Source organism: Schistocerca gregaria, chromosome 2 (genome assembly GCF_023897955.1).
Source record: "Schistocerca gregaria isolate iqSchGreg1 chromosome 2, iqSchGreg1.2, whole genome shotgun sequence".
Lineage (NCBI taxonomy): Eukaryota > Metazoa > Arthropoda > Insecta > Orthoptera > Acrididae > Schistocerca > Schistocerca gregaria.
Window position 1 is genome coordinate 172,808,942 of NC_064921.1, and position 25,182 is coordinate 172,834,123.

Sequence of the window (25,182 nt, forward strand, 5' to 3'; positions counted from 1 at the left end):
TTCTTGCATAACTCATGTCAGTATTGGTTTTATATATCCTATATTTAATTTTATGTTACACAAAACAGCAAGTTATTAACTAATAGGCAATAAAGAGTTCAGATTTTCTGAAGAGTTCTTGTTCTCCTGATTCCAAAAAATCCAATCCTCCTATTCATTGCGTGATTTTTTTAAAATTTCTTTGAATTTTTTATTATTTTTTTTTTTTTAAAAAAAGAGGGGCCGGCTGTCAAACCGGCCGAGTGGGAGAAGGAGAGCCACCACAGGACATTCTAATTTCCACACTCCTGAATATAGTTTGGATGTGCGGTAGAAAAATGCTTTATGAAGAGTTGTGGCACTGCACTTTGGCATACTCGAGACCAAATAATATGTCTTACAGTTCCTCGATCACATATGTTGTATGTTTCAGACTTTTCAGAAAGATGTCCGCTACAAGATAAACGTATTTTGAAAAGTCAATTTTTTTAGTATTGACCTGGTTCGCAAATGTCGTAGATCTAGGGCTGATGCGCATAGCAGTCTGACTTATAGTGGATAGTCTCCACGTGACCCGTGTATACATTTAGTGATTTTGCTGTTTCTCCTTCATTTACTCTCATGTCAAATGAAACAAAACGGATATCTGTGGCTGGGAGCTCTCAAGTGAATTAAAACACATTCACATAATTACGGAAGGCTGAAATGTGTCATTAGTTTCAGATTTTATTTTATTTTCACCTTTCTGACAGTCAAGCATTAATCGCCTTGTGGAACAATGAAGATATTTTTGTCTGTTTGCTACAGAAATTTGACTTTTGTTAACCTTTTCTGCAGAGGCAGTAAAAGTATTCAATACGAAATGTTTAATTCCACAGTACTGGCTAGTTTCAACTGTTCGCTGCATTTCAAGTGCACGTTTTCATTTTCTAGGACGTATGGCATTATGCCATAATAAAGAACCAAACATGATATAATACAGTACTGGTTCTCCAAGAAAATTTACATCTCGAAAACCACACTGAAAAGCTTAACATCAGGTCGAGGTCTACTTCATTGGGAATCTGGATGTACGAATGTGCCCTTTAAGTATGCACTTTAAATGTGCACATTTTAATATGGTTCACGAAATTCCGGTGCTCTTGCAGTATCCTCTGATGTCTTGTTTCTTGAATGACATAATGAATGATCTTTCAATGTTTTACACGTACGTACATACAGGCTTCCTGCGTCACGATAGCCACCCAAGCGCGGTGTCGCCTGTTATCAGCGCTTTCTGGCAACTGCTGAAACGAACCTATTTCTATCAGGTCTCGGGAAAATATTGCGAATGGTGGTTTGAAAAGCATTACTTTCAAAGTAAATATCCTTCTACGTAAGTTAAACTATGTGCAAGAATGTACCATGAATTTATTAAATCACAGAGCCTTTGACTCTCGTTTAAAAATCAAATCTTTGATGACGAGCCATTTAGAAGAATTTCGAACCCAGAAGATCAGACATTTATGTCATTATTAAAAAATTTACTGGCACATTTGTGTGATATATCTTAAAGTGTAACACGCGCAAAAAAGATCAACAGTATATGCGAAAGCTTAGCTTCTCTTGCAGCTTGAGACCAATATCATATGTGAAAGCTTTGCTTTTCTCGTAGCAACACTATTTATATTAATTTAAACTATTAACTTTCCCTGTTTATGTGTTTGTGCTACTTACCAGTGATGTTGCTGTTGGCTGACATCGCGTGTTCTATGCTCTGAATATCCGCTGTCATCGGCTGGCGAGATCAGGTGACATGAGTTAATGAACAGCTTACAAAAGCGCATCGATATCTCGATTTCAATGATTCGGGAAGTAACATGCAGTGTTTGGTGGAATTCAAATGTATACTTTCGTAATACAAAAATACACAGCGTACATGTTGTTGCACATTAAAGATATTTCCAAAACCTATCTTTTTCCCAGAGTTTTCTTTTATGAAGTGCTGGGAAATTGTACACCCGTGTATAAAACCATAACAATTCAAAGGACTGATAAAGGAAAATATACTGTCACCCGAGAGTGAGTGTATTTTTAACGGGGAAATCCGGGAAAAGTCACGGAATTTTTTTTCCTTCCTTGTCCATGTATACACCCTGACTAATGACTTGATCACACACGAGTTCAAAATTCGTGCAGTACACACACACACACACACACACACACACACACACACACACACACACACACATCTATGTCTTAGTGCATAAAATTTTGATCTTCCAATATGTGAAGTTGTATACCTGCTCTTACAAACTGCAAAATGTTTCTTTAATACTGCAAGTCATGTACCTCTTCGCTTCCACAACTTTTTGACCTTCAACTGATACAGTTATAGTGTCTGTTTTGTTGGCACTCTGGCGAGAACAGTCCCATTTATCTTCCAGATAAAATTACTGCATTATTTGAAATTGAGCTGCTTCTATAGGATGACTGTGATAGGGATCTGGCCTTCCAAAGACTCCTTTTACAGACCTCACCTTTCTTGATTTGTCGACTATGTACTTTGATATTGATGGAATATGGTTCAAAATTGTTTTCTTTGAAAATGTCTCTGGAATAATAGTTAAAATTTGCACCTTTTCACTGTAGGATGCACAATATTCAGCAGCTGAATTGATATTTGTGAAAAATTCCTGGCAAGAGGTGCAAGAATGCTTTGGTTCATTTTCTTCTGAAGATGCAATTTGTACTTCGAAGAGTATGGTCAGTTTTACTATAGTGTATTCATCCATAGCTTTGGTAATTTCTCTTCTCTTTCTTAATGCATAGAGCTTATGACTCAACTTTACTGACAACGGTTTCATAATAGGACTCTGCAGTTGACTCATTCAGGGTATTTAATTCCTCTGATGCAAAATGTGCCCAATCTGAACAAAGTCTGTTTTTTGGTTTGTCTTATATATCACTCTTATATGGATGTGCTAATACTCAGCACACTTCAATCTCCTGTGACCCCAGTCAGAAGACATTTCAAACATCCCTTTTCACAAAACAGACTGCAACTGTGTCAACTGGCAAATTCCTCATGAAAACACAGAACTCACTGGATTGTCTCAGATTTCTTAGAAGCCTCTTCAGTAAACAAATTAGCACTGAACAACTAGAATACAGAAACCTGCAGTGAACAACAGCAACTAAACAACTGGCAAGAAACTACAACAAAGTATAAGAAATATCTGCAGCATTGAAAGTGAAAAGAAACAGCTGCAACAGAGAAAGTGATAAGACATAACTGCAACAAAGACAATAGAAATAAACATTGTAACAAGGAAATTACTAAGAAACAACTTCATTAAAGACATACATTGCCCTTGAAAGTTAAAAAAAAACTGTCCAACTTAAAAGTTGAATCTCTTCTGTACAGATAATATAGCACTACATGGTACTAATGAACAGAAAAAAATCTTTTCTGGACTGGCATTTTTGAAAAACAAAATTTTCTGCAAATTATAAAAAAATTTCAGTAGGCGACAGTAAAAGAACTTTGACAGATATGTACAAATGGAGGATACCATTGTAATCATAAAGAAATTATTTTTCAAATAAAAAAAACTAAGAAAATTATTAGAACTGTTACAGAGACACAGCATAAAAAAAAAAAAATCCGAAATTTGCATCTTCAAAATGGTGTTCACAGTGTCATGTTTGGAGGGTTGTATCTCATGACAGGAGTGCTTTTGGAGAAAACAAAAAATACATGTCTCTTTCTTACTCCTGAATTTTAACGTATGTTAAATTCAATAACAGTAACGCCCCTGCATGAAGTGATACAGATTATGCTTTTCCTACTCAGCAAAAAGCAGTCGAAACAGTTTTGACAATGCAAACAGCTTGCAAAGAACATGCTCTTTGTTAAACTGAAGTGTACAAATGGTTTTCCCTTTTTAAAAAGGGAGAAATGACAGTTGATGAGCTAGGATCTGGTTGCCCTTCAACTGCTGAAAGTGAGGACATCAACAAAATCTGTGACCCGATCAATGAAGATCGACACATCACAGTTGCCCTCAAGGACTTACCTGGGTTGTTCTGGAGCTCTGTTAAGTGTATTTTGACCATTAGTTTGGCGATGCAAAGAATGGCAGCAAAGTTTGTGCTGAAGCTTCTCACCACAGACAAAAGGGATCGTCACACTCAAGATGTCATGAAATGGACACGTTCAGTGATGATCCATATTTTTTCAACAAAATCATCAGAGACGAGGAGTCATGGTGCTATGGACAAGATCCAGAAAGTGAACAACGAGTAAAACAAAACAGTCAACTCAATGGAAGTCAACTGGCTCCTCATCCGAAGAAATTTCAGCAAGTGAAATTGATTGTGAAGATAATGATGGTGGGTTGTTTTTTTTTTAATCAGATGGATTACACACATTCTGTTTGGAGGTTATGAAAAGTCTGCACAGACGTTTGGTGCAAAAAGCCCGGCTTTGTGGAATTCCAAGAAGTGGTTCCTTCATCACGACACTGCTCTTGCGCATACAGCTCTGTATTCACGAGCTTGTGGCATCAATGTCGACTAACATGTCGACCCATGTGCCCTATTTAACAGATTTAGCATCCTTGGACTTCGTTCTGTTTGCAGCAGTGAAAGGACTTCAACGTAAAGCGTTTTATCTAAATCGATGATGTGAAACACAATGTCACATAGGTGCTGGCAGTTATCAGAGAGGACAAATATAAAGGATGCTTACAACACTGGAATGAACATTCAACAAGTGTATTAATGGTAATGGAGAGTACTTTGAATGAGATTAAGGTTGTATTTGAAAAACAATAAAGTAAATGCTTTTTACAAAGAAATTCCAGTCCCCCCCTCCCCCCGTGCCAAAAACACACACACACACACACACACACACACACACACACACACACACACACACACGTCTGCCTCATCTGTATGGATGAAATTTGCATTAAGATCATTTTGTGAGATTTGCTGTATGATTCCCTTGTCCCCTACACACACACAAATTATTATTACAACTTTTTAATAAAAAATTTCTTTTTAGTATGTACCAATAAGTTAACATTTGCTTGAATTCACGACAAAGAACTGGTTATACTAAATGTTTCACAGCAAATGTAATGGCAATGACTCATGAGAAATTAAAGGATTTATGATCAAACCTTGTAGAATTTTTGTTGCCAAAAGCAAATTTCTTACCAATTAATATTATATCATCATCTACACCACAAGCTGTTGTTTCACTGTTGCATTCCTCCCCCATGCACATATATTATTTATTGGAGTATGCAAAAACTTCAGTCTTGTTGTTATGTGGGTAATTAGAACTAACAACTTAGAATGGTTAGAATCTTAAAATTCCTTGAAAACTAGCCACTGTTGCAACTTTAAGTGGGACAATAGATGGAAGCAGGTTTACTTGCCGCAAATCTCGGAAACAATTTGATCCAGTGACAACATTCAGCGTATTGTTGTGCCTGTGGTGACATGCAGTGCATTTCTCACATGCATTGTGAGTAATTTTAAGAGTGCTTTGTTCTTCCATTGGAAATTGGTGATGATTCTAGTTTAGACTGATGCTTCTGCTGTTTATCAGAGTGACTCTCAGCCCTTAGAAAAGAAGCTCGAATACCTGCTATTCCAAGAGACACTTCTACATCATTTGAAAGTACTGTGATTAAAGATGTAGGTAGTGGTGTGTCCATTCAACTGTCTTACAAAGAGGCTGTGCCAACTAGTCATCACCAATTTCATCCAAATTTATGGTATATGCAGGGCTTGGCCAGAAATGATTGCCGAAAGTGGGAGTTAGGTGGCCAAGCAGTTACTTAAAAGAAGCATATCTGTATCTGCTGCAAGTTGATGAGGCATGAGCCATTTATGTTTGTGTAGTTGCCTGGGGCAGTGCACAGCAGAAAGAGTAGAGGGTGGTAAACAAATGGTGATGGGGTCAAGTTCCTAAGCAGAAACTTTTTTAATTTTCAATTTTTTATGTTTTTATGTTTTAATCTGAAGTAATACTCAGTATATTATCTTTATTAATATTTTCATAAAATGCACGAAAAAGGATGATGCAGAAAAAATTGCTTCTAAATGAATTTGCAGGAAGGGCCTTAAGGTGCACACAAGAACTTTGCAAGTAAAATTATGTGTTTTTATTATTGTACAGTTGATGACTGCCGCAGGGGAAGCAGTAATTGTCTTGGAATCTTGACATGTTGTGAGCACTGTTTTTGCAATGACATGGTTGTTTTAAAGTTCCTTCAGAAAAACAAACTTGCTTTACATTCATGAAAGGCTCTCCCTTATCACATAGTTTGGCAGTGAACCACGAGTAACACATTGTTTTGCCAGGTATTAGCGAGGATAGCTGGTGATGTGCAATGGAATATATTTTGATACAGTCATTTTGGGTTGATACCTTTTTCTGTCTCGACTGTCAACCTACTGTACCACGCAGCTTCCGAGGGCTGCTCAGAGGACAAATTGAAACTAATGGGACACAGTCTTGTTTGCTTTAACTACAATCCTGTCTTGGCAAGTTACTTGCAGAGCCATTGTGGGCACTGTAAGTGGAATCCTTTTTTGGAAATTCCAGATTTTTGCTTTGCCTACACTTTTCATGTCTTTAATGCGAACATATCAGTAAACACAATACAGAGGATTGTTCTCCTTTATTTGCCATGTAAATAATATAAATATTTAAAATAAAAAAAATAGTTTCTGCTTAGGGACTCTACCCCATGACCATTCGTGTACTGTCCTCTACTCTTTCTGCTGCACTGCATCCTGTCTGGCAACTAAGCTAACATATGTGACCCATGCCTCACCTGACCTGTGTCAAAACTGTTATTATTTCAGAAAGCTTGGTCGTCTGGAGCTCCCACTTTTGTCCTTTTCCTGGCAAAGCCCTGCATATACCATAGAGTAGGATAAAATCAATGACAGCAAGTAGGTGTTGTCCCTTTGTTAAAAGGTGCCGTTGTAGGCCACCTTTGAGGTTCCTTGTAAGTACTGTCTTTTCAGAGACTCAAAATCAAATGATTTATTTCACTTTGGGAATGAGAAGAAAATAACATGTTGCATGTTATCTGAGCTTAAGGTGGGTGCAGGTGTTCAAAAGTTGATTTGGACTTGAGTGGATGGAAGTCTGCCTATCTTCTCTTGCCAGAATGTTTAATACTGAAAACTTCAGTAACAAATCTTCTTGACATAAAAATTCTTGTGTGGAAAATCCAGTATGGAATAATGAAAGTATTATGAAAAGAATAGATTGCTACTCACCATATAGTGGAGACGTTGAGTCGCAGATAGGCATGACAGAGAGGCTGTTAAACAAGTAAGCTTCTTCAGAATTAAACATACACATACACGAACACAACTCTCACACACAACCATTGTCTGTGGTTGCCAAGGCCAGACTCTGATCTCCCCAGTCAGAGATAATAGTCATGGGGGGGGGGGGGGGGTGAGCAGTGTTTGTATGAATGTGTGTTTGTGTTTATGTTTAATTTGGGAGAAGGCCTTTTGGCCAAAAGCTTACTTCTTTAATACTTTTCGTTGTGCATATCTCCGCTATCTGGCGAGCAGCAATCTCTCCTTGTGTAAAACTTGATTGACTGTCACCTGTCTAGTATCAAGAATGCACTAAAATTGCTGATAGGTGCAGTGATCGTTCTTTTCATTCATTTTGGGAACACACATTGTGGTCCCATCAAATATAACACAGTAATTTTGCTCAGTAATTGTTAATATTTGATACCATACAACATCAAAATTGAAAGAGCTTTTCTGGAATAACATGTTTTTACTAATACATTTATACTTGAAGTGCTGCTGCCAGTAATCAGTGAGGTAGCAAGACTGAAAATAAGGTAGGCTCTTTATTATGGCTGAGTTAGTGGCATAAATCAATTGTATTTTAATTCATTATTGTCTTGGAGTACCCATTCTGATCATTTTTATACTGGGTTGCTAAACATGTGAATAAAGAAGTAATATACTGTTTAATTAAAAATGATGGAAAGAGTACAGGCAACTACTCAGTGAATAGTATAAGCATTGAGTGAGTGGTTGAGAGGCACGTAAGAGACTTAGAATGAAAAGTAGTAATATTCCCAGTCTTGTTTGTGTCTATTGATGACTCATCAACTCAGCTATTTGGTGAGTTGTTTACCCTCTCCACTTTTTATATTCCATGAAAAACTTTCCATTATCTTAGTCTTAATTAGTGACAGTTAATAAGTAAATGCATATATTTGTGTAACTTGAACCACAAAGTACATATTTTTTATTTTGTGATTACAGATAAAAATCCACACCTAACAGATTTTGTTACACAAATTAAAGGAAATCCTGAACTGTTGTCAATATTTGAATCAATTCAAAAGGATTCATCAGGTCCTGCTCAAGAATCAAATCTAATGGATCTCAGCTGAGCATTTAACTTTGGCCTTGGTCTCCCAATACCTACTAAACGCCTGTAGTAGGAGCCAGGCTTATGCAGATGTGGGATACGGTGAACTTGGAGAATGTTGGAACTCCCTAAGTTTGCCAGAGACTTGTGATCAGTACAAGGAGGATTGTGATGTGCTGTTGCAACTAACATTGTAGGCATATTTAAAAAACAAACTGTATCACAAGAACATAGCTGTTAAATTTTGTTTTCCTGTGATCATTCATACTGGAGCATATGTTGCAGCAGTTAAATTTTCCAAATTGAAAGTCATAATGAGACAACAACATAAACTTTGTTGTTCAAATGACTGGTGTGTTGTTCTTACTGAAACTTAAATGTGATGATTTGTCTTATGTACTACTCATGTTTAATAAAATATAAGTAAACTTTGATTTGTCTTGAGAACTTGTCTGGAAGTATGACAGTGCTGTGTGATTTGTATGCATTATCAATAATTTAATAGCAGAGCTTCATATGTACACGGGTATACCTCATAACAGAAACGCCTTGTTTGTTAATATAAAACAGATTTTATAGCACTTTGCTTGGTAAAATCTCCACCTGTTATTTTTTAATTTAATGTAACGTGTAATGGAGCTATTTTCTTAGGCATTACAAATGCAATACATCTTTATGCTTACTTGTCTCCATATGATTCGTATTTTATTAGTGTATCTTTTCCAGTTTTCAGTGAGCCATTTGTAATTATAATATGTTACTCGCAAATTCATCTTCCTTATCCACTCTGTTGTATTTTCTGTAACTGATCCAATTCTGAACTTCGAGGTACAATGAACAAAATTGTAAAATAAAATGAATAGGAGGAATACTCTTTAATAAAACAGTAAATCTTTTCTTGTTTCTTAGTTGCTGAATTTTTTTGAGATTTCTGATACCATCACACTTGCTTTATATGGAACCATGATATGAGCTTGTTCTGAAAGCCTGGACATGCATGTCATTCTCAAATAACTTCTGAGCACTGTATCCACAAAAAACACTATATCGTACCATACATCACTTGTGAAGAAATGCAGAGCACCTGTAAGAGTTCGTGGCACCATTAACAATGGAAAATAGCTTCATGTATTACTTTGTTGTGTGATGCTTCAATGTCCTATACTTCAACTGCTGGTTAGAGGTCAGAAAAAAATCACATTGCTCTCTGAAGCTATTTACTGCTAAAAGTAATGAGCTCAAATGTTTTTGTTGTGCTCATATGAACTGTTTCATTGGCCCCAGTCTGAGCAAAGTGGCACGATTATGATGATGCAGGCCATATGTTTGAAAGAAGTGGGGAAAGGAGATAGTTAAATCGGATTTCGATCTGTCTGGTTTGAATCTTGTGTGGTTTTCTGGATCAGTTCACGCAATTGCTGTGGTTTCATTCAAAAAACCTTTGTCCAACTTTGTTCCATTGTTGTCCAGCATGTTTGTTTATTTGACCTCCTGAGATTGTACTCTATTTAGCCATTGAGAACACATGTTCACGTAGAATACAGAGAAAATGCATATGTGCATATTAACAGAAATGAAAGGTCAAGCCATCAGTTTTTCCTTCAATAAATATTTAACAAATACAATGGTAAGTAAACTAGACATATTTATGTTAAGAATTCACACTACTTCTTAAAATTAATAATTAGTAAATTAATAATTAGTGATAACTGATAAATGAAAATATGATTCCTGCAAAGTTCCCATGAAGTCTTAAGAAAATTGACAGTCACTTTATACAGGCAACTGTCTGTAGAAACAAAAAGACAAAATGCTGTTTGAGGGAGGAGGTAACCTATACTCATCAAAGTCTAAATTCCAATCGTTCTTTGTCAAATTCAGCGTACAAAAACAAGATGTGGTTTACATCAGTGTATCATCTAGCCTTTGTTCTTTCATAGCCTCCATTTCTGCAGCAAGGTTTGGATGGGTATAGATCCAACCTGTAGTGTGCCATTCTCAAATAACTTCCAAGCAATATATCTACAGTATATATACACCACTTGTGAAAAAATGCAGAGTGCCTGTACCATTTCCAGGCACCATAAACATATTATTCTGCATTAGTTGGGCTTTCGTTCATATATGTGCTCTATGATGACGATATAAATGATTAATGGAAAATCTCATATAAAGATGTGAAACAAATACTAACAAAGAGATAGAGGGACTAGCCAGTACTTACCTCAGCTCAGTACAGCCTATAGATACATAAAAAACAGAACCAAAAATTTTCGTTCCTAGCTTTCGGAACAAATGTTCCTTCATCAGGGAGGAGAGAGGGGAAAGAAAGGGAAGAAGGGAAAGTAGACTCAGTTACTCACAACCCAGGTTATGAAGCAACAGGGAAAGGTAAACAGGGAGGGTAGCAAGGATGGGGGCATGGTTGTCAGAGGGAAGCCAAAGATATTCTACTGTAAGTACTGTGCCAGCTTGAAACCAAAGAGGATGCATACAGAAGTAAAGAGGTATATAGTATAAAGATAAACACAACTATGTAGGATGAAAAGATGCGTGAATGGCTAAAGAGGAAAGGGAAAGAGGAGAAGACTGAAGAGTAAATGTGAGTGAGGTTGTTTAACGTAGGTTCAGTCCAGGGGGATGGCGGGATGAAGGGATGTGTTGGAGTGCAAGTTCCCATCTCCGCAGTTCAGAGGGACTGGTGTTGGGTGGGAGAAGCCAAATGGCACATACTGTGTAGCAGGTTCCTAGGTCCCTAGAATTATGCTGGAGGGCATGCTCCGCTACAGAGTATTGGACATCTCTTCGGCGGACAGTTCATCTGTGTCCGTTCATGTGTTCAGCCAGTTTAGTTGTCATCATTCTGATGTAAAAGGCTGTGCAGTGCAGGCGTGTCAGCTGATAAATGACATGTGTAGTTTCACATGTGGCCCTGCCTTGTATTGTGTATGTTTTACCAGTAGGGGGGCTGGAGTAGGTGGTTGTGGGGGGGATGCATGGGGCAGGTTTTGCAGCGGGGTCGGTTACAGGAACTGCTGGGTAGAGAAGGTAGTTTGGGAATATTGTAGGGTTTAACAAGAATGTTATGGTGGTTGAGGGGTGGGAGGGGGGCGACAAAAGGCAACTCTGGGTGGTGTGGGGAGAATTTTGTCAAGGAATGATCTCATTTCAGGGGTTGACTTGAGAAAGTCATATCCCTGGCGGAGTAATTTGTTGATGTATTTGAGGCCAGGATAATATTGGGTGACAAGGGTGATGCTTCTGTGTGGTCTGGGGGTAGTAATATTGTTGTTGGACGGGGAGGAATGTATTGCTCGGGAGATCTGTTTGTGGACAAGTTCTGCAGGATAGTTGAGGGAGAGGAAAGCACTGGTCAGGTTATTGGTGTAATTGTTGAGGGATTCATCACTGGAGCAAATACGCTTGCCACGAATACCTAGGCTGTAGGAAGGGAGTGTTTGATGTGGAATGGATGGCAGCTATCAAAGTGAAGGTACTGTTTGTTTGTGGGTTTGATATGGACAGAGGTGTGAATGTGAGCTTCAACAAGATGGTCAACATCCAGGAAGGTGGCTTGGGTTTTGAAGAAGGACCAGGTGAAATTCAGATTTGAAAAAGAGTTCAGGTTATGGAGGAAATTAAGGAGTGTTTCTTCACCATGAGTCCAGACCACAAAGATGTTATCTATAAACCTATACCAGGACAGGGGAAGCAGCTGTTGGGTCTTCAGGAAAGCCTCCTCCATGCAGCTCATGAAGAGGTTGGCATAGGACGGGGCCATCCTGGTTCTCATGGACGTTTCCCTGATTTGTTTGTAGGTCTGGCCTTCAAAAGTGAAGTAATTGTGGGTGAGGATGAAGTTGATAAGTGTGATAAGGAACGAGGTTTTTGGAAGATCTTCGGGTGGGTGTTGGGAGAGGTAATGCTCAAGGGCAGAGAGACCATGGGTATGTGGGATGTTTGTGTAAAGGGATGTAGCATCTATGGTGACAAGAAAGGTTTCAGGTGGGAGAGGAGTGGGAATGGATTTGAGGCGTTCTAGGAAGTGGTTTGTGTCTTTGATGTAGGATGGGAGTCTGTGGGTGATAGGTTGGAGGTGTTGGTCTACCAGAGCAGAGATACGTTCTGTTGGGGCTTTGAAGCATGCTACAATGGGACGTCCAGGATGGTTCCATTCCGATGTAAAAGGCTGTGCAGTGCAAGCATGTTAGCTGATAAATGACATGTAGTTTCACACGTGGCCCTGCCTTGAATTGTGTATGTTTTACCAGTAGCGGGGCTGGAGTAGGTGGTTGTGGGGGGGATGCATGGGGCAGGTTTTGCAGCGCACAACTGGCTGGGCGCATGAACGGACACAGACGAACTGTCCGCCAAGGAGAGTTTAGCCATTCAGGCATCCTTTCATCCTACATAGTTGTGTTTATCTTTATACTATATACCTCTTTACTTCTGTATGCATCCTCTTTGGTTTGAAGCTGGCACAGTACTTAACAGTAGAATATCTTTGGCCTCCCTCTGACAACCATGCCTCCATCCTTGCTACCCTCCCTATTTTCCTTTCCCTGTTGCTTCATAACCTGGGTTGTGAGTAACTGAGTCCACTTTCCCTTCTTCCCTTTCTTTCCCCTCTCACCTCCCTGATGAAGGAACATTTGTTCTGAAAGCTAGGAACGAAAATTTTTGGTTCTGTTTTTTATGTATCTATCGGCTGTACTGAGCTGAGGTAAGTCCCTCTATCTCTTGGTTAGTATTTGTTTCACATCTATGATGATGATATTCTGATGGAGGGTGCATTTTGGAAATCAGCACATACACTATGTCACCCCCTTGTCAACAAATCAGTGCATAGTTTGTTCTGTGGCAAAGAGTATAATTAGCTTAAAAATGCTTACAGATGATATGTGTCCAGCACTCATCTATGAGAGACATCACACTAGCCTTATAAACAATAATAGCTGAAAACTTCCTCCTTCCAGCACTGTTAACTAGTAATTAGCAGTATGACCATGTAATAAGCAATTCGTGTTCCTATAGTTAGCAATTTTTTGTAGAGCATATCACAAACTTTATGGTGTGGAATATTTCACGGGAACAAAAGATTGCATAGACAATTAAAATATAGGTATCTGACTGACCACTTACTTCTGTTCAATAACTTCAAAATAATACAGAAGAAATCGTTAAAGAGAAAAGTCTTATGGCTTCTGGGTCTTTTTCAACACTCAGCAGTTAAAAATACTTGACAGCATTTAAATGAAAATTGCTTTTAAATAAAACAAATATATTATTAATGAAAACAGTTGTATAACAATGCATTGTGAACCAAAGAAAACTTTAGTGCCTGTTAAGCAAATACGTTTTCCCACTGCTTCTCACGAATGGTTCTGTGTGTTCGGTATGATGTCACCCTCAGCTTTCAGTTAAGTTTCAACAGAGGATTCACAAAGAAGTGCACCACGTATTCTCCTCCTGTGAGCCTGGCTGACAAATGTGTGTGGAAACCGTTACATCTGCCGAATTATTGCCATTACTTATATAAATATAATGAGTTAACTAATCACAACTTGCTTGTTGCTTACCTTGTCCATAAAAAACAGAATACAGTTCCCTTCCAGCAAATGCCACTGTGTGAACTGAACTGACAAGGTGAAAGAAGTACTTAACACTCATGCTTCCACACGATGCCATGTAATGATTTGTGCATGAACTTCAATTTCTTTTTGAACCAGTATATAAACACAGGAAACAGAAAGGTATTTTGAAGCACAAAAATGGACACCAAGAAATAAACACCCATCTGTGAGATACAGGGCAAACACGTAAAGTGAGTGTGAATCAGTGACATTTCAACATGCTTATGTTGGGGAATTATTTTTTGGGCTTGAACAAAAATTTACAATGTCACTGTCACATTGTTTTATAGATGTATTTCAGCAGTTGTTCCAAATAGCCTTCAGGGTTTTTTGTCCAGTGCCAAGTTCAGATTTTAAAAAGTGTGATTTCATCTTAATCATATTCAGTCTATCAAGAATATGGATTGAAATATGTAGTTGATTGGATGGCAGGAGAGGGAAGGTGGCAGCTGATGCCTAGTATTGGTGAAAAGTGGCAAGCCTTTACAGTGATGTATTATTTGGCTTCCACAATAACCAGTGGTGGCCAAGAGAAAACCAATTATTATCTGCTACACTTACTGCCACACTCATGATGTTTGTCTACTGCTAGCTTACTATGTTGTCCAACCCATGATTGCCTTCAATTTTCTGTTAGACAGGGATTAATAGGCTACTCAGTCTTATTGGTGTAAACTAGTCTACACTTATAGGAAACTTAATAATCCAGACTTTTTCGGCTTATTGGTAGTATCCTTCAGAGCCTGGTGCATTTCAAATTTTGTTTCCAATTCAGTAGATTGGCATTATGCTCACTTGGTAGAGCACCTATCCCTCACATTTACTGGCATCATCCACAAACAGTAGCACAGCACTGTATCTGTGATCTACCTCCTGATCCTTTCCAGATTTATTCTGTGATGTCGTAATGCCACGTATTGTACTTGTTACAGCCATTCCAATGAAAATCTATTGAATTTGATGCAGTTTGTCCCCCAAGTGTGCTACATCAGTGATTCAGTGTGTTCTCTTGGTTCCTGTATACTCTGTCAGTGAATGGACTATCATTTTCACCAGTGAATGGACTATCATTTTCACATTAAGGGAGGGTAGTACATTGCCCCTTGCAATTTCTGCTTCCACTGTGTGTGATATATTAGAATGCTTTTGGTTAACATGGTAGTGGAAGTTGTGCAGTTCCTATTCACTGGCTGGCCACTTGACAAATGTCACATCTTGTTCGAAGAGATTTCAGGATTGTAGCTGGTTGTCGTAAACTTCACTCCATGATATTTCAGCTGGATGCCTGCCAGTCATCTTCAGGTGAGCCATTGAGTACTGTCTGCAGAAATCTCTTCAAACATTTAATTTCCTGGGAAAGTTTTAAATTTCACAAATGTCATCTGCTTGCCAAAGCAAGCATTTGGAGCATCATGATACGGGCTGTATTGCTGATTTTTTAAAATGCATCCATAAATGTGCTTGCTGCAACTGTTGAGAACAGGAATCCCATAGCTACACTGAAAATCAGTTCATAACACTATCCTTAACACCTGAAGTAATCAATCACAAGACAGTGATTCTGATCATACAGGTTAGAGGACAGCTGCAGAAGCATGTGACCTAATGGATAAAAGAGTTGGGGAATCAGCACAAACTTAACTTTATAACTGAGGAAAATGCCATGACCAACAACTGTTTTTGGATGGTATTGCCCTGTTCAGTTGGAAATTGTTCAAAGCACAAAGCCACAGTTGTAGTCCTGAAATCCTGCTGTGTAGTATCCCTAAAAAGAGTTATTCTTACAGTTGTGCAAATGTTAATTGTTACTGGGTATGAAGTTTGTTCTTGCAAATTAACATTAAAATTGTACAAATCTTCCATTGAAATTATTTTTAAAGAGTGAGTCATTTAGTGAGTGTATTTCATAACTAGTTGTTAACGTTGGGTGTGCTCACATATCAGTAGTTCCTGTTATGAGTGATGGTGAGTAAACAAGCTACTGTTCATACAATATCAGCTGCCTGATTTGCCCCTCTGTCCCAATGAAAGTGCAGGGTGGAATAATGATTTAGATTTTAGTTCCATTGGAAGCACATTATGCTAAATGGAACATTTTCTCTGTTGCTGAAAGTTAGTTGTTGCTCAGTATCACATAGTTACGATTCTCTGTTACTAATTGTTTAATACTGCCTTCCCTTGTGCGCAGCTGTAGTCAACTGAGGTGAGCCGACAACCTCCTGTAAAATAAAACCAGGATAAATGACTAAAGGGAGGCACTGAGTGGCAGACGGAAGACTGCTGGAAGTCTTGTTTTTCCATTGTTTGTGAAATGACTGAAAATTAAGCAAAGATTTTTATATATGTATTTGAATTCAACCTCATTTATTTTGTTAAAATCAAACAATGGAAAATCCAGGATGGAATGTAACAATATTAAGAGGGCAGTTTGGTTTCAGTTGCCCGAGACTGCAGGTGTGTGTGTGTGTGTGTGTGTGTGTGTGTGTGTGTGTGTGTGTGTGTGATGAAGGCCCATGGCCAAAAGCTTTGTGAGTCTTTTTTTCTTTTTTGTGCCTACCTGTGACTTGCCATTTATTTTGTTTCCATTCTCATCATTTTTCTTTTCTTCAACTTCATATTGATAAAGAAAAAACATAAAGACCATTCACAGGTATTTGCTTTCATTTTGTTGGTCTAAAACACCGTGGCAAAAGATAATTCTAAGTATCGTTATCCACACAGTCAAGAACTGACTATAAAAAATTTGGCGAAGAAACAAGCGATGACATTTTTAAATGTTGAGTAATTGAGGGAGCCGGAAAGGTGAAAAAAGGAACACATTTGATGTGGGGGACATATGAATTAGAAATAATTCAGATGATAAAATAGACTATAAGGAATTCAATCAAAGAAATGTTCTGAGGATTGTTTAATATCTAATTTGTATGTTATTGTTTCATTTTAGTTTTTCATTGCTTAGTAAACATTGTCATTCAATAAGAACTGTGACGTGTATGATGGGATATCTATTATTATGTTGTTTGCCACAAAGAAATACTGGTATGACTGCAGGAAGCACTTGTTTTTCTATGTATGCCGATATCAAAACAGTCCCGATCACTATATATTTGTATTTGGTGACCATCCTCAGGCCAGTTTAATGTCTAACCACAGTGCGATGACTGTATTGGCGGCTTCACTGGTACTTCCTATAAGCTACGACTTTGCTGGTATTGCCAATGGGCTTTGCTGGTATTGCCAATGCAGTTGCCTCAATCTGTCTATTAAACTAGTCTGAGGATGGCAGCAGGGGTGATTCTAGAAGTCGGTCAAGGGCCTAATGGGGTGAGGGAGGGGGGTGGGTTTGGGGGAATGGAATATCCCTTAACAAAAGGAGAGTTTGGGTCCTCTACCAACAAATTAGTAAAATTTAGTGTCGCTTAAAGTAGTTTTTGGTAACTGCTTTGGAGTTCAGGGTAAAAAAAAAAATTGTTTTAATAAATAGGACACCTATTTTAAGTTAATTGATATATATTGGTTTAGTTAGTAAGCTATTTTCCACTTATTCTTTTGTTAAAAGTGTTTGAAATACAGTGTAACCTATATTGCTATATATTTATTAAAAAAAGATTGACTCTGTTGGAGTAATATATTAACTGATCTTTGAAGTTATTTTATCCAGTGAAATATGATACTCCATGGGGAGGGGGGGGGGGGCGGTTTGGCCCACGTAGCCCCACCCCTGCCCCCCTTGCCACTGCCTCTGGATGGCAGTATAAACAAAACTGGTTAGCAAATACAAGTATAAAATTATTTAGACTTTTAAGACAATGCTTTGTTAATCAAGTCACTGCTAATCCTCAGACACTATTTCTAAAATTGTTTTTGTGTTAATTTCTCAAAGAATAAATAGGTTCCATCAATTTGAGTCTCCCATCTTCTACTCAATTGGTCTTAGGTAATCAAGTCAGCACTTTTCACTTGGGAAATTGTTTGCACATAACTGAGCAAGTTATAAACTCATTGTCTCAGAACAGTCACTTATTTTACATGTTTAGCAAACTGAGCACTGAAACCACAAAATTTAACTTTCTTATCCCGTGACAACTTGTAGCTGGCTATATGTTCAGTTAACTCTGCTACTAGATGCTTCTGTAGCACAAGTTACACATGTAAATGATGTCGCAGAAAGATGAGTGCCATAGATTTTAAATATCATTCCTGAAACAAAACAATTTAGCTGAGCACTTCATTTCAAATATGTGTCTGTTCCTCAGCTACAGTAGAAAAACTGTAATTTTTTGTCAGCCGTATGATATTTTTTACCTCATGCTGCCAAAAATGTTAATTCGTTGAATGATGTGCTGATGATGCTGCATCAAATGATCCCTTCTTTCATTCTCTTCTCTTGTGAACTGTTTATTGCCCACATTTCACTTCTGATCTTTGTTTTATTGACTCTCATCTTGTAAACTCTTTTCTGAGATGCTACCTATTCTATTAAACTTCTTCTATGTCCTTTGCTTCTCTGAGAAAATTATGTCATCATCAGCAAACCTCAAAGTTTTTATTACTTCCCCATGTAATTTCATTTCCTGTCCAAATTTCTCCGTGTATAATTTCATGCTTGACCTGTAAATGTATTAAATAATGTTTGGATAGACCACAACTCTGGCTCACTCCCTTCTCAACTGCTTTGGGTCCTTCAAATCTTATAACTGTATTCTGCTAAAGTTCACTGTATTTTCTCTATGCACCCTTAAGTATTTTGAAGAATGTGTTCTAGCCAATACTGTCAAAAGTTTTTTGAAATCTACAAATGCTATAAATGTAGGTTTGCCTTTTCTCAGTCATATCCTCTGAGATAAGTTGTAGGCTCAGTGCCATGTCATATTTCCTACATTTATCCAGAAACCAAACGAAAGTTCCCCTAGATCAGCTTCTCCAGTTTCCCATTCTTATGTAAATAATTTATGTCATTCTTCTGCTATTATGACTCACTGAAATGATGGCTCAGTAATACTTACATCAGTCAGCATCTGCCTTCTTTGAAATAGGAATTATTACATTCTGAGGTCATTTCTTCTGTCTCATGTATCTTGCATACCAATGATGCCAATAATTTTGAGGGAATTTCGTGTATGCATGGGGCCTTGTTTTAACTGAAGTATTTCAGTGCTTTGTGAAATTCTTCTCGCAGTATCAGTTTTCTGTCTCATTGTCATCTGCTTAGTTTTCCCATTCTGTAACACTGTCTCCAGGTTCATTTTCATTGTTTCTAGTATTAAGTTAAAAGCAACATTTTTCTATTTTGAACATCATTATTGGTGCGGCTTATGGTATATGGGGCTGACATAAGTTTAAACCATTGAACTAAAATATTAAAGTTTAAGTAATATATACAAGACAAGGAAGGCACAGGGAGTTGATAGATGGCAGAAGAGGGGGATGAAAGTTGGCTTGCAGTGGCAGTAGCAAAATGAGGCTTGAATAACTAATCATTTACAAAACTGTGAAGGGTTGGAATATGAATGAGTAAGGGACTGGGGAATGTGGGATAAAATGTCTGGGCAAGTCAGGTGCAGGGTGGATAGTGATGGGGAAGGAAATGGCTACGGTACTTAAGTGGCAAAGAGCCAGCCGAGGATGAAGGCAAGTGGAGATTTTGGCAAGGGAAATTGTGAGGATGTGCAGGAGGGATGATGTAGCTCAGAGGAACAGGTGCTGGTGGGAGAGAGAAATAAAACTTACAGAATGAGATTTTCACTCTGCAGCGAAGTGTACTCTGATATGAAACTTCCTGGCAGATTACAACTCTGTGTCTGACTGAGACTCGAACTTGGGACCTTTGCCTTTTGTGGGCAAGTGCTCTACCATCTGAGCTACCAAAGCACAACTCGTGACCTGTCCCCACAGCTTCAGTTCTGCCAGTACCTCGTCTCCTATCTTCCAAGTTTTTCTGCGGACCGTGCAGAACTAGAACTCCTGGAAGAAAGGATATTGTGGAGACATGGCTTAGCCACAGCTTGGGGGATGTTTCCAGAATGAGATTTTCACTCTGCTGTAGAGTGTCCGCTGACATGAAACTTCCTGGCAGAAGAGCTTCTGTGAAGTTTGGAAGGCAGGAGACGAGGTACTGGCGGAATTGAAGCTGTGGGGACAGGTAGTGAGTCACGCTTGGGTAGCTCAGATGGTAGAGCACTTGCCCGTGAAAGGCAAAGGTCCAGAGTCGAGTGTCGGTCTGGCACAGAGGTTAAATCTGCCTGGAAGTTTCAGAAATAAAACTGTTCCTTTAATCCGTATTTGTGGAGAAGAGTTTTGAATCTTTTACTTACCTTTATCCAGATTTATCTTTGAATAGTGTATGAGATACCATTTCTACAGAAGCAATCATCATTTGCACCAAGGTAAGTTCCTTTACACACATTTTCACTAAACTGTTTAAACTGCAGTAAGAATATCAACAATGTAGGAGAAGATACATTGCTACTTCCTGTAAAGAAGACATGTCAAGTTGTAAACAGCACGATTAAAAGAGTCACATATAGCTTCCAGAGACAGCCATTGTCAGTAAAGAGAGACACACATACACACTGCCCCCTCCCCCACACACTCACACATGGGCTGCAGTTGACACTTGTGCGTGTGTGATATGTGCTTTCTTTTGTGTGTGTGTGTCTTTTAATCATGCTTGTCTGCAACTTGATGTATCTTCTTCACAGTAACAATCTCTTTTCCTACATTGTTGATATTCATTTAACTATGTAATACTGCAGTGGTTACTTAAATCCCATAAGAAGAGAGATTTTTTTTTTGTATATTGACAAGTGTGTGTCTTTCATGTAAATTTGTTCCAGTGCTAATTTGCTCATAATGGTCTGCTATTTGCAAAATTTAAAAGGGGTGTGGAAACAGTGTTTTGAGGAAGCAGTAGTAGTAGTAGTAGTAGTAGTAGTAGTAGTAGATCTACTGACACATTGTATGGGATGAGAAAAAGTTTCACATCATGGCACTGACAAACCATTGATCTAAGATGACACCACTTCTAGATCTGAGAGGATTTAGATTGATACCTGATGAAAATGAAGTGCTTGAATAGAATTAAAGACATTTGTAACCCATCACTCAACATTGTTTTTAAGTATTGATTCATCTTCACTTTATTTGGCTGAGTGGAGTGTGTGCATATTAATAAGAGCAACATATTGCAGAGTGATGGGCGAAGTTACCTTACAGAAAATTTAAATTATTATCTTTCACAGTGTTGTTATTTTGACTTCCATTTAAGAGATAAAATGAATAAGGAAATGAAGATGCAGTGTGCATTATGCATTTCAGGTAATATCAAAATGTTCTTTTGTCCCTTCAGGTACATCCTTCACTTGGTTGAATTGTAGTCATTTTTTGTAAAGGTGTTACAAGGCAGTCTGCTTATTGATTGAATCCTTTTTTTTATGAATTCTGGTAAGAGGCATAACAAGGTCATTCAATGCATTACTTGTTGTCTCCCTAATACTGTTTTTTTCTGGACATGGTGTCACTGATTACTTGCCATAGTGACTCCATTTTCTCCATATACTCCCATTCCCAGTTGAAGGACCCCTTGATTTTGAAAAGAAACCGTTTAGTCTCAGTTTGTTTTGTATGTATTCAATAAATAGTGTTTTCTTTTTGGGTAAGTTCTGTTCATTTTGGCAACCCTTTTAGATCCCGAGAGGATGTAGTGAAGTTACTAAACTTACCATTGGATGAAACCAGTGCAATGTTTTGCTCCTTAATTTATTTAAGTTGGTTGGTTGAATTGGGGGAGGGGCCAGGGGCCAATCAATGACGTCACCTGTCCCATCGGATTAAGGGAGGACGGGAAAGGAAGTCAGCCATGCCCTTTCAAAGGAACCATTGTGGCATTTACCTGAAGCAATTTAGGAAAATCATGGAGTATCTAACTCAGGATGGTCGGGTACGAGTTTGAACCATTGTGCCCCTGAATGAGAATCAAGTGTGCTAACCATGTGCCACCTCACTCGGTTTCATTTAAGTAACTGCCTTTTAATGCTAGAAATACGAACTAGCATACTAGTGATCTGATACCACATGCAGTTTTTCGGTACTTTTTGTTGTGGACTGGCTAGTTGTCAGGCCTCATTTATTTCCACTCTTATCTTGCACTTGTTTCTGTGTGTTTATTGTTTTGTATGTTGTAGCAATATTTTTGTGTATTACTTACTTTCTGCCAGAACTTTTGTTACCATATTTATCTCTTAATAGTATTTTAGAAGAGTGGTGAAATTGGTATCTTTGTTGACTTGAACCAAGCAAGTCTGTGGCAGCTTGATTAGTTTTCATATGTTTCTTGTAATTATCTATAAATGGATGGAATGCAGACATTTTGGTTCAACTGCAGCTGCCTGTGCATAATAACTAATGGAATACCTATGCGGAGCATTAGTGCACACTTCCAATGGTACAAATGGGACTGCTCTTCTCTTTGAAAATGGAATCCCATACTGGTGGAACTCTGTTTATGCAATTAAATGAGCATGATCACCTAAGATGCTACTGTAGATGTTTTTAATCACTTGTTCCTTCGACATTCCTACAGGTCCACTTAATTCATGATGACCAGTAAAGAAGTGTAGCTATGTGTACATTGATATTCTCCACATGTAAATAAGGAACAAAGCTGTGTGGTAGGTGAAAGACTCTTTTGATTACATCATGTTTGATTTTGTCCAGTTCTTTCATACTGTTGTTTCTTATATTTGGTTGCTGAGATTCATCTTGTGCTTGGTAGTCTTTCTCATGATGGTCTCATTAGTGATAACTTGTCTCTTTATTAGTATGAAACTTTCACTCTGTAGCAGAATATACTATGTTCGAACCTTAGACAGATTAAATCTTGTTTGTAAAATTTTCTGATTACCTGCCATGACACATGTGGAACATCAGCTTTAACTTGATGTTCAACACAACTGTTGCACACTTAGTGATGAATGCTTCACTGTCAGGCCAGTCCAGGTACAAAATGTGGGGTATAATGCTCAGTTGGGGCCACACGGCAGTCAGCATGTTAAGTTAATATGACTAAAAATGTTGACTTTGAAGGAATGGCACAGAACAAAATTCCAGAAAAACCATGTGTACTGTGTTCAGCTGAATGTTCTTTCCTTGAATTAAACTATGTTTATTTACCCTTTCTAGCAAGAGTAATATGTAATTTACACTAAGCAGGCTGCTCTTAACGAAAGCAATATCTCGAGTAGCAATTTCTCTTTAACATGAAGAATGATTATTGAGATCATTACAAAACTGTTTACTTTGTGAGACGTTTGTGAAATATTCACAAGTTTATTATTTCCCTTTATTGGCTACAAATAAGCACTGAAAGTATTATAATCAATGTAGTTTTGAAGCCACTTTGGCTGCTTCTATATGTTTTGCAGCTTGTTTCCCCAAAACAGCTTCTTATTAGGTCTCCCAACAGTAGCTCCAATTTAGTTTCAGAATTCCATACAGCATAAAAATCTTAGGCTAGCAGGGATAGAAATCATGACATCTGCACCATTATCCAGCAATGTTAACTGACAGATGCAATCTTTGTAATTAGCACAGATCTTTTGACTCCATCCATCTGCTTAGTGAGCTGTCTCGAATGACAGATTTTATCCTGATAAATTGTATGGTGTCACACGCCTTCAACTGTGCTAGTTTACCATAAATTAAATTGTCCCAGTGTTTGGGTACATTATGCAAGGAGTCAATCTGCTTTTCATTTTGTGTGGCGTGTAAATTTGATTTAGGAAGAATGCTTTATTTTCTTAAGATTCACATCGGACATGCTTTTCTAAGGACGGCATTGAATACTTCTTCAGACATGCCTCTTTATTTTCCAATTGTAATCCTAGAGGATCCTTGCAAATTTACTGGCACCAACAATTTTATTATTAGATGAGCACAGCACATGATAATCTGTACTTGCAGCTTAGAGCACTTCCTTAGATGGCATAATACACTGGGAAAGTGATAGACAATGCCATTTCATTACAGCGATGTCAGAAAGATAGTTTTACAAGTAACTTATACCTACAGCAATGTTCTAGTTATTAAAACAAATTTCCGTATTTTTAGGATTTCACGATATTAGTGCAAAAGAGTGATACTAACCAAGAGATAACTACACCTATGTGTATTGAAATGCAGGAATTTAATATGGCTGTTCTTTATTATACAAAAAATATCAATGTGGCTTTATAAATTTTGCTAAATATGTGCCTTAATTGACACCAACAAATTCATTTATGATCCCCACAGCTTGATGACCATCGCTTTGCAAGACAAAAACCACCACCAAAGATTAATTTCCATTGAATGCAGTCTTCCCCTAGTCTGTATAAACAATGTCATATTAATATATTTAGCCCCACAGTAACTTTAGCAGGTATTTTTCAGATGAAGAGATAGGGACTTGTAAAAGAATACACCTGAAACTACTGCTGCTGAATTAGTTGTCACATTCATGAATGACAGCACTTAATATGTTACTATTGCTGACAGATGTTCCATCATTATGCATAATGTAAATTAGAGGCAATATCATTCAGAATAATGTGACTGTCATTCCTTTTTTACATTTCAAGCTTTATTGTAAGGAACAAATTGTTAACTTACACTGCATATGGTTTCTGGAGGGAGATGATGACGTTATAAGCCGGCATTTTGAAATTAGGTCTAATGAAACCAACTGTTTTAAAGCATTACAGTTGCCATACTCATATACAACTAACAACAGTAGAAGTTTTAATAATGCCTCCATCCATTTTTAACATTGCTGTGGTAACCATAAGTAGGCAGTGTGTTTGCAACAGTTATTATTTACTGTTATGGTAACAACTGAGTGGTTTCAAACCCCACTGAAAACATCTTTCTTATGAAACATTTTTTTAAAATGGTACATAAAATGCTGCACATAACACTGTGAAATTGAGACCCATAAACTATTTTTTTCTTGCCTGTCATTTCACTAATGACTAGCTTTTCCGTCCATGAATTTGCCCCAAGACAAAAAATTATTGGTTTTTGTGTGTGTAGGTAGGTACCATTCTCAGAGAAATTTGAACTATCATACCAAAATGTAAAGTGGTGATAGGGGAAAATAAAAACAGTTTCAAC

The 25,182-nt window shown here is 37.8% G+C and overlaps 1 protein-coding gene across 1 annotated transcript in view; it reads left to right on the forward strand.

The window, feature by feature from the left end:
• Positions 1 to 9,309, forward strand: part of LOC126336618 (cullin-associated NEDD8-dissociated protein 1) — a 144,206-nt gene extending 134,897 nt beyond the window's left edge. The window contains exon 22 of the mRNA XM_050000493.1: positions 8,293 to 9,309. Coding sequence (XP_049856450.1) covers positions 8,293 to 8,423 — 131 coding nt within the window. The 3' untranslated portion in view covers positions 8,424 to 9,309. The remainder of the gene's footprint in view (positions 1 to 8,292) is intronic.
• The last annotated feature ends 15,873 nt before the right edge of the window (positions 9,310 to 25,182 follow it).